This window comes from Danio rerio, chromosome 11 (genome assembly GCF_049306965.1).
Source record: "Danio rerio strain Tuebingen ecotype United States chromosome 11, GRCz12tu, whole genome shotgun sequence".
NCBI classification, from domain to species: Eukaryota; Metazoa; Chordata; class Actinopteri; order Cypriniformes; family Danionidae; genus Danio; species Danio rerio.
This window is the reverse complement of record NC_133186.1, coordinates 12,657,854-12,668,539: the sequence shown is the minus strand read 5'-3', so window position 1 is coordinate 12,668,539 and position 10,686 is coordinate 12,657,854. Positions and strand designations below refer to the sequence as shown.

At 39.1% G+C, this 10,686-nt stretch overlaps 1 protein-coding gene across 1 annotated transcript; it reads right to left on the bottom strand.

Moving 5' to 3' along the window:
- Positions 1-245: 245 nt before the first annotated feature.
- Positions 246-9,627, bottom strand: si:ch211-156l18.7. Its single transcript, XM_021472425.3, has 7 exons — positions 8,097-9,627; positions 7,740-7,822; positions 6,357-6,513; positions 6,101-6,265; positions 5,861-5,986; positions 521-741; positions 246-418 (listed from the first exon to the last, which is right to left on the bottom strand). Exons 1-7 carry the CDS (start codon positions 9,561-9,563, stop codon positions 412-414), a joined length of 2,226 nt encoding a protein of 741 aa, XP_021328100.3. The 5' UTR covers positions 9,564-9,627; the 3' UTR covers positions 246-411.
- Between the last annotated feature and the right edge of the window lie 1,059 nt (positions 9,628-10,686).

The following is a 10,686-nucleotide window of genomic DNA, read 5'->3' as shown; positions in this document are numbered from 1 at the left end:
TTGCTCAAACATAACCTAAACTTACTTAGGTAAAAACCCAAACCATTTTTCTGCAACAGGCCTTCGGAATTATAGCTGGGCTTTCAGTACTCATAAATTACTGTAAGTTTCCTTGCATTCAAAAATGAAAGTATTTACACATGATCTATGAAGAAACAAAAACTAAAATATTTTAAATGTGTCACAAATGTGTATGTTTGCATGCATGTAACAAACAAAACACAAAAAAGAAACGGACACCAGAATACTGGAGCTGATTTTTAATATGAAACACACATCACAACTCTATCAGAATGATAATGAAGTGCTGGAACTTAAAACTGCAGTTCGACCATATAAATAGAGGGTAAATGTGTTAAAATGTTTTATGTGATCTAGACTGAGGGAGAGACAGATTGTGATGACCTAATTTCAGCACCTAGAAAAGAAAGACAAAAAGACGCATGTCAAACCAGGGAATAATCACATTACGTAAAACCCTTCAACTGCGACACTCATCTGAATGAGAAAAAGAACTCACTGAGAGGCCTGGTTTTCCAGGAGGCACCTGTAGGTGGCGATCTCCTGCTCCAGGCGGCTCTTGATGTCCAGCAGGGCATCATAATCTCTGCCCTGCTGCTCAATGCCAGCGCGAACCTGACAGAGCTCTGCCTCATATGCGTTGATGTGTTTCTGATAGCCTGCTAGCATAGTGCTGTAACGCGCCTCTGTTTCCAGCAGTGAACACTCCAGAGCTCCTTTCTGTTTTGGCGTTGAAAGAGTTAGAAAGAAAATAGAGACAAATTTACTAGGGATGAACTAATATGGAATTCTTGACTGATACAGATACCGATATGTTTATTGGTATCGGTTCCTGTAACTCTTTAGATTTGATAGCAAATATTTTAGCTGGTAAATATAAATATATAAATATTTTCTACTTTTTCATACCAAACAGTTAAGTGTGGTTTATTCATAAACTAATTTCGAGAGGATCACATGCTTATAATCAACACGGCTGGCTCCTTGTTAGCTCCGTAATCAGCCCTATTAGATGATTACAGAAGCATTATAAATAACCTGAGTTTTCCCCTCCAGTTATCTTCGTCTTGAAGCTCCCCCCCTTCCACCCCTACATCCTCCCACTTTTTCTGATCGGGCGACACGGTGGCCCAGTGGCTAGCACTGTTGCCTCACAGCAAGAACACCGCTAGTCCAACCCATCGGGCTGGTTGGTGTTTCTGTGTGGAGTTTGCATGTTCTCCCCGTGTTCGCGTGGGTTTTCCCCGGGTTCCCCGGTTTCCTCCCACCGTCCAAAAACATAAACCATAGCAATCGACTAAAACAAATTATCACCCAATACAACCTGAGTTTACACTTCTCACGGTGACAAGCAGGGGAGTTCTCGAGACCTACCTGACCTCGAATTCCCCTCTCGCCCTTCTAACGGGAGGGAGCCCCGGGCTCGAGGATATTACGAGCTCAGGGCTCTCTTCCGGGACAGCATGCCAAACACGCTTTATTGATTATCAGCTAAGTGTGAACTCTTGAAAACTGCTTTAAGTACCTAACCTACAGCTGTGTATTACTTCACATTTGTAAAAAAATAAAAAAATAAAAATCAAAATGATAAAGTAATAACTAACATTAATACATAAACAAATGCATTTAACAAAATTACAGAAAAACAAATGTTTAAACTGTAATTGTTGAATGAAATGTTTTTAATGGGTACTAACATTGTTCACTGAATTAGAATTAGAATGTTTGTTATTTGATTGTAATAAATTATACCCCAATTACCACGTTTATATAGTAATGTAATTAATAAATGTTAAAGTTTTTATAAACATTTAATTTAATCAGATATAATAAAATACATTAGCATGTTTAAAACTTTCTTTGATAAATAAAAATACATTTTTAAGTGGTAAAACCAGCACCATGCATTTAAGAATTGTAAACATAAGTTTATATCAGGGTACGCACACCAGTGTCGTAAATCGTTGGCCCCACGCGAGAAACACAGTGGGGTCTCGTTGGACACCTCATTGGAATGAGCTAATAGAGTGATCGTTGACCAGGCATTAGCGGTGCGATTGGCGTTGCTCACAAAGCGCATAACAACATGACTATGACACTATCATTCCTGAACCTAGTTCAAATCCAGCGTCTGATGAACTTATTCTTCCTTTTTCCCCATTACATATCAGATTTTGCCTACTCTTCATCACGAGGAAGACAAGTTGGAATCATTATTAAGTGTGTGTATTATGTTAAGCGCATTTAAGCATCACATATTATTTGCACATTATTGAATGGAAATGTTTCTGATTCACGTATCAAATTCATCTTCAGATGGTGCCTTTATAGCAATGTGTGTGCAGTCGATTGCTCTGATTACATTGGGAAAACCGGCGATCGCTGCAAATTGTGCTTTATTGTTTGGCTGGTCAACAGCATGGTATGGAAACCTTGAATACCTGCTAGACATGCAGATGATGCCATCTCATACAGCTGCCATTACACGGCTCAAAGATACTTTGTAGTGTGCAATTTAACATAATTGCTTCTAGGAGTCGCCAATGGAAAAAAACAAACACACAGGAAATGCACGTACGCCAAACATGAAGTTGCCATGGACCAACGCACATTCTCACGTTCATTTCATCGTTAGTAAATCCAAACTTGAGCGTGAAATCTGGTGTACGCAAAGTTTTTGTGCGTACGGAGTGTTGATACATGAGGCCCCTGGTGTGCAACCTTAGGGATGGAGTCTGGTTTGGCTTTGTGGATCAGTTGCTGCAAGAAAAAAAAGATTACGCTGGATGCCAACATTATCTGCATTATCTGAACCTTTTGCTGACAGTGATAAATGTTTGTGCCTGACAACAGATTTTGATCTTTGGTTTCATTTTAGAATACTGGACTCAAGAGTTTGAATTTTGAGAGTGTTTAAACGAGAGAAAAGTGTGAAATTGTCAAGGCCTAGCTGATAAAAGAGTATAAAGTGTGTAGTGAGGGGTTTTACAGCCTTAAAACATCTACAATAACTGTAAAAAATTAAGCAGACTACTTTGAGGATTTCGCCAATTGCAGGTTATTTTTAGAGCGTAACTCCGCGAATAATAAGGGGCCACTGTAATAGTGAACTGGTTCTATTAAAACTTAGAAGTAGTTAAGAATTTACATGTAAAGATGAATCTACTGTAAATTCCACTTAAGTGAGTCAGTAAAATTACTGTTAAGTTCAACTAATTGTGTTTAATATAAAGGTAAATTGGGATGTGTTTAAAATATCTAACAAACGCTTTTGAATTTAAGATAAAAGAGAGTAAAAACATAAGGAATTGTACTGGTGAACTATTCCTTTAACAGGGACCTCTTATGCCCCTTACAAGATGTTAAATAAATCTCAGATGTCCATTGAGTGTGAATAAGACGCCTCAAAATACCCCACAAATATTTTTATAACTCTGAGTATTTGATCGAAATTGTGTCTTTTTGATGACTGTCGCTTTAAATTTGAATAATATTGTGATCCAGTTATCTTTTTTTTTAAAAGGGAGCGAAGCTACAAATACCTTTGCATTAGCATAGTGACAGATTCACAAAAGGACTAATGTTAACTCTGTGAAAAACTTAAAATTTCTAAAGAAATGGCTCAGAAAAAGGCAGCCTATGGACAATAGAATGTTCATTTGTGCATCCTATTGCTGCAGTCACACTAGAGTTTGTGCGTGCGAAATTCTGTTGTAAGGCGATGCAAAAAGGGGCGGGATTAAACTAGATGATTAGACATTTAAAAAAAAAAAGCAAGCGATTGGTCCATGTTTTAAATTCCTGTCCAGAGAGGTCATGTTTTGATCTTCGATTGGTCTCACGCAATCATGTGATGCAATTTCGCAGGTCAGATGTTCACCGAGCTTGAACTTTCCAATGCAACAAACTGCGAAACTTGCCGCACGATCTTGCGTTTCTGACGCATTCGCGTGCGTATGAATAAAAGTCTATAGGGAGAAAAGTGCAGTGTGACCGCAGCTTCAAACTGCACGTTTATAATTCCTTTACATTATCTTCAGCAGGAATGGAGCAAACACTGTAATTGTGGATGGCAGCTTCTCACTATTCAAGATAATAAGAAAGAGATTGTTGATAACGGACAGGACTTTCCTACTCTGATGACACATACTGTTTCTGCAGACTTTTTTTATCCAGTGTGATTATAAAATGAATTGAATTCTTGTTTTTTTATTAGAGGTTGGCTATATTCACACACTGTTGCCAGACAACTGTGTTTAAACCCCTTATAAAAGTGATTGTGCAAAGGTCATCTTTAATGAAAAATGATTGTCATGATGATGGTTAAAAAAATGTTTATGCATTTACCTTGAATAGCAAATAGTCTTCAAATTGCTCTTTGAAATAAATGTTTGTTAGGACTGACTCACTGTTTTAAGATTTTGACTTGTCATTGGACTTTGGTGTAACATTCTCTTACTAATTTCCAATAGCTTATTTTTGGCTCACTCAGCTTTTGTAAACGGGCACATTTTAGAGTCTGTTAGAGTTAAAATGTTGAGTTTTACTATTTTTTACTGGCTGATCTCCAGGTCTGACATGATCACTTTTAGCTTAGCTTAGCATAAATCATTAACCACTTAAACTCTGCTGCTATTTGGGGATTTCCGCCTGGATTTTGCCTACCCAAATTTAAAAGCTTCCCAAATCCACATGCAGAGGTGTAAATGCAAAAAATTTGGTATCATTTTAAAGAAAACCCTTTGAATTTTAATAAAACATTATTGAAAGTATTTAAAATAACTGTATATGTCATCTGTGTTATAATAAACACCGAAAAAAGAGGCGCTTTTTGTATTTTTTTTATAAACTCAAATTTGAAAGGTTATGTGTGGTCTAGCATGCTGTAATTAATTTTTGTGGTTCCTACACATGTCTGTAATCATAGGAAAAAAGAAAAATGTCTCTACCATAATCTATGCAAAAGTTATTGCAGTCCAACTGATGAGAGGTGCTGTACAAGCCACAGAGACCGATCCTTGTTCACATATTTCACTATTCTTTTGTTTGATCAAACATAAATCACTGTGTTTGGACCACATCCGACATATAAAATGATTACTTATGCACATCACCTCAAAAACAGAGGAGAATGGCCCTGAAGGGCACAGCATAAGGTAAGAGATGACAGCTGTCTGTGCTATCTGGGGCTGCTTATTGATCATGAATTAGATTTCTGCGCCATGGAAACACCACAATTCATTCAACAACTGTTTGAAACAAATTGTATGAATATAATTCAGTAAAAAGAATGCTAGAACTGTATGAGCACCGGCAAGAGCTTTAATTTGAGCTATAACTTGTACATGTGTCATATAAAAAAATATGAAAATGAACCAATGTAAAATACCGAGCTCGGGTATCCAAAATACTGTGTATTTAAGTGTAAATAACTTTTTTACAGTAGAATAACAACCAAAGTGATGCATATGTGCATAAAATATAGATTCTACACTTTCAAACGGCACTACTTACAAGGGTCTGGTGCAATGCTAGCCCTTTAAATCTGAAAGCGAAAGTCGATGACGTCACGAACCCGGTAACGGGTCTGCAGAGTTCAGATTAGACCATTAGCATCTCGCTCAAATACGTCAAATAGACTAATTTTACCATTTAAAGCTTGACTCTTCTGTAGTTATATGGTAAGACTGACAAACATTTTTAAGTTGATATTTTCTGTCAAAATGGTTAAAAACTATATCATCATTCTGGCATAAAAATCAAGGAACTTTGCTGCAGAAGACAAAATAATATTTTTACCAGGATGTTTATAACATTCGGTATTATGTCTCTTACTCACCAGGCTGATTTGAGACTGTAGCTCGATCTCCAGACTCTGCAATGTGCGTCGTAAATCAGAAATACGTGACATGGAGGTTTCCAGGCACTCTGTGTTGATTGCAGTATCTTTACATAGACCTGCCATCTTAAAGAAGATCACAAACACACATCATGCTGTTTAACTCATGAGAAACAAAGCTTGTGTTTCACTATATGTTATATGGTATAGTTAGAGGAGTTGAAGATATCAAAGTCTCACCTTCTCTTTGAACCAGCACTCCTGTTCTGTGCAGTGTTTGTCTATGATGGTGTCATAATAACAACGGATGTCATCCAAAACCTTTTTGAGGTCTTGCTGAGGAGCGGCGTCCACTTCAACACACACCTTTGAGTTTGTCAACTGACACATTAGTGCCGCCACATCCTGTAAACACACATAACTGAAGCATTAAGGCTTTTGAAGCATAGCGTTTAGGTTGTTATAGCTATTCTGCTATAGAGAAACAGCTACCAACCTCTTGGTGAGTTTTTCTCAAATACACAAGTTCCTCCTCCAAAGTGCAGATCTGCAACTCCAGGTCGGCCTTTGCCAGGCATGTCTTATCAAGTATGCATCGCAGGTTATCAATATCAGCCTTCACACACTGATGTATTGACAGCTCATTCTCATACCTGACCAAAGAGGATGAAACATATCTATGACTTACACGAACAAAGTAGCTATCTGTGCATTTATTCATTCATTCATTCATCTTCTTTTCAGCTTAGTCCTTTTATTAATCCGGGGTCGCCACAGCAGAATGAACCCCCAACTTTTCCAGCAAGTTTTTACGCATCGCATGCCCTTCCAGCTGCAACCCATCCATGGGAAAGCAGTGCATTTAACAAATAGTAAATCTAAAGAATTAGGGTCTGAGTTATTTTTTATTGGTCATTGGATTTTGTCTAATAGTCTAGTCAAACGGTATTCTTTAAATCAAAAAGAAAAAGATTTTTATTATTTTTGTGTATTTTCACAGCAAAACACAAGTATTGAAGCAAATAATGTCCTTAGTTTTGGGAAAAATACACAAAACCAGTCATTGCACAAAATCTTAGAGCAGTGTGTTTCTCAACCATATCCCTGGAGGCCCACCAACACTGCCTGTTTTGGATGTCTCCTTTTTCTGTCACCCATTACAGGTCTTTCAGTCTTTGCTAATGAGCTGATGATCTGAATCTGGTGTGTTTACTTAAGGAGACATGTAAAATGTGCAGAGCTGGTGGTTCTCCAGGAATGTGGTTGAGAACACTGTCTTAGAGGGAGATAAGTAGAGGGACTTGTACATATGTTTAAAAATAAACAAATGTCACAAAACTATTTGGATTAGTTAACTTAAAGGGTTAGTTTATCATTTACTCATCATGTAGTTGTGTTTAACCTTTATGATTTTCTTTTTAATAAACACAAAAGAAGATATTTTGAAAAAGTTGGAAACCTGTAACCCCTAACTTCAATAGTATTTGTTTTTCCCGCTATCACAATGGTTGCAGGTTTTCAGCTTTCTCAAAAATATCTTCTTTTTTGTTCAACAACAGAAACACATAACATTTTCATTGTGCCGTGAACTATCCTTTTAATGATAACATTTGTAAAATGAACAAATGTTTTGAATCAAGTCCTCTAAATCACAGGTCTTAAACCCAAAGGGCCACAGCTCTGCACAGTTTTGCTTCAACCATAATCAAACATAGCTGATCTAAGTAGTCAAGGTGCTCAAGACTACTACAGACTATTTAGCAGGTGTGAGCTGGAGGTGGTTGAAGCTAAACTATGCAGAGCTGCGGCTCTTGGGGATTTGAGTTTGAGTCCATTGCTCTAAATGAAGTAAATGTGAAAATGACTTTAGAGAACTCACTTTATCCTGAAGTCATCAGCAGCCAGTTTAGAGTTGTCGATTCGGAGTAGGATTTTGCCATTGGTGATTGTAGCATCTTTAATCTATGAGAAAGAGCATGGGCATAGAAAAACGCAAAGATAAATCAGGCTATTAAACAATTATTTTATACAGTTGTTTTTCACACTCAAAATAGTTTTATATTAAAAAGATTGCATTGTGTTGCTTGGGGTGCCTGCAAACTTTTAATTCAAGGGTATTACAACACAAAGTGCTGAAATGTGTTACATAATTTAGACCTCATACTTGGTTTTTGCAATATAATAATAATAAAAAAACATATCCACCCTTAATTGTCTTTAATCTTTCAAGTTTTACCTTTTTCTGAAGGCAGTCAATGGTTTTCAGGTAGCAGCTGTAGTCTTTCTGACAGATTGGGTCTTTCTTCTCAAAGTAATCACAGATCTGCTTCTCCAGAGTGGCATTGGCAGCCTCTAAAAAGTGCACCTTATCCAGGTAGGACGCCAGACGATCGTTCAGGTTTTGCATGGTGGCCTTCTCATTCAACTGGTGATAGTCATAATCCCTGCCATAACACCCTCCAGCCATGATTCTAGCACCAAATCTTTCACCGAATCCATCAAGTTTGTATAATGGACATGGGGAGCAAGTATTTGGACGATAGGAGCAAGAAGAGATGCGGGTCCTTCCTCCAACACCGCAACCATATACACTGTGGGCTTTTGTTGTAACTGTTCTACAATGACGAGGAACGGTCACTGAAGACACGGAACAGCTATTGGAGAAGGTGCTAAAGCAGGACTTGGGGTTGGAGATGGGGCAAGGCTTGGGGCAGGTTTCAGATGAGGTTTCTGGGCAGCTTGAGGTGCAGGGTTCCGGGCAAGTCTTCGGACAAGTATCAGGGAAGGTGAATGAACAGGGCTTGGAGCAGGTCTCAGAACAAGTTGTAGAGCAGGTCTCAGAGCAGGTCTTCAGACAGTTGTCAGGGCAGGGTTTGGGGTTGTTGAAGGAGCAGGACTTGGAGAGTGTATCAGAGCAGGTCTCAGAGTACGTTTTAAGACAGGACTCAGGGCAGGTAAAGGAACAGGGCTTGGGACAGGTCTCAGAGCATGTCTCAGAGCAAGTTTTAAGATAGGTGTCAGGGCAGGTAAAGGAACAGGGCTTGGGACATGTATCGGAGCAAGTTTTCAGACAGGTCTCGGAGCAGGTTTGGGGGCAGGTGATTGAAAAAGACTTGGGACAGGTCTCAGGGCAGGTGAAGGAACAGGGCTTGGAGCAGATGTCAGATGAGGTTTTAATACACGTCTCAGGGCAGGTGAAGGAACTGGGCTTGGAACAGGTCTCAGAGCAAGTTTTCAGACAGGTCTCGGGGCAGGTAAAGGAACAGGGCTTGGGACAGGTCTCAGAGCAAGTTTTCAGACAGGTCTCAGGGCAGGTGAAAGAACAGGGTGCGGTGCAGGTGTTGGAGCAGGTCTCAGGGCAAGTTATGGAGCTACTCTCAGAGAAAGTCTTCAGACAGGTCTTGGGGCAGGTGAACGAGGAAGGCTTAGGGCAGATTTCAGGGCAGGTGGAGTAGCAGTGCTTGGGGCAGCTCTCATAGCAGGTCTCTGGGTAGCTTTGGGTAGAACAGGTTTCAGGGCAGGTCTTCAGGCAGGAGTCAGAGCTGGTCTCAGAGCAAGTCTTCCTGCAAGTCTCGGGGAAGGTGAAGGAGCAAGGCTTGGGGCAGATCTCAGAGGTCTCTGAGCAGCTTGTGGAGTAAGTCTCAGGGCTGGATTCAGAGCAGGTCTTCCAACAAGTCTCAGGGTAGGTTTTGGAGCATGCCATGGTGGATCGATGCAGAGATGAGATGAACGCAAAGAAAACACTACAAAAAAACAGTAGAAGTGCTGCCTTTGAAGCCTGCTGTGCTCTCTTTTATAGTTAGAGCTTGAGGGCGGGTTTTACATTTTTGTGTGTGTGTGTATGTGTGTGTGTCACCACTAGTTTTAGTGCTAAAGGACAGGAGATTCCACCCAAATGAGGTAAATGCATAAGATATTTTATGTATGTGTGAGTGTGTTTTTGTGTGTATTATATCTGAAGGAATGTGCAACTGGACAAAGGACATAATTATGAGTAAGTTTTATAATTCAAAATCTATGAAAGCATCACAAAAAGCAGAGAGTAAGTTTGGGTGGAGTTCCATTTATACACATGACTCAAAGGTCACTGGACGGACTAATGTCTTCAAAAAAAGACATTTAAACACAACAAAGCGTAGTTTTTAAGGTAAGGTCACAGAAGCCTATTAAAATCATTTTAAGAAAATGAGGCTTAAGTTTTTAATTTCATTCAGAATGCATTTCAAGAGAGTTCATTTCAGTATATGAGTTTTTTTTCACAGATATTTTTTGCAGTTTGGATGGGATAGTTTGTCTGATTTTAACACTTAAATCAGTTCATTCACTCATGAAAATCTTTGATCAAGCAATAACCAGATTACTGACATATTTGAGAAATAATCATAATTTGTCCATATATTTTAATTGTAACATATTCACACCATCAACAACAAAGATAGTGGGGCCATTCGCCATCAATGGAAACCTCAGTGCCACTGAATATTTGACATTGCTACATGATGATGTGTTTCCCTCTTCACACACTGAAGCTGGCACATTCCCTGAGTTTTTCCAGCAAGATGGTGCACTGCCACATTATTGTGTCAGGTCAGAGCATTCCTAGATGAACAGTTTCCTAAAAAGTGGATTGATCGTCGTGAGCCAGTTGAATTGCCCCCAAAGTGTCCCTGATCTGACCCCTAAGACTTTTATCTTTGGGGTCATCTGAAGGCAATTGTGTATGGTGTGAAGAGACAAGATGTCTAGCCCCTGAAACTACAGATACTGGAAGACTGTACTGGCATTTCTCCTGCAGTGTTGCTATCAGTGTGTGAAGAGTGGGAGAG

Coding starts and splice junctions, on each gene's coding strand:
- si:ch211-156l18.7 (XM_021472425.3), bottom strand. CDS start 9,563: ATGGCATGCTCCAAAACCTACCCTGAGACTTGTTGGAAGACCTGCTCT. Junction 6,514..7,739: donor GCTGATGACTTCAGGATAAA/GTGAGTTCTCTA, acceptor CTCTTTGGTCAG/GTATGAGAATGAGCTGTCAA. Junction 6,266..6,356: donor TGAGAAAAACTCACCAAGAG/GTTGGTAGCTGT, acceptor GTGTGTTTACAG/GATGTGGCGGCACTAATGTG.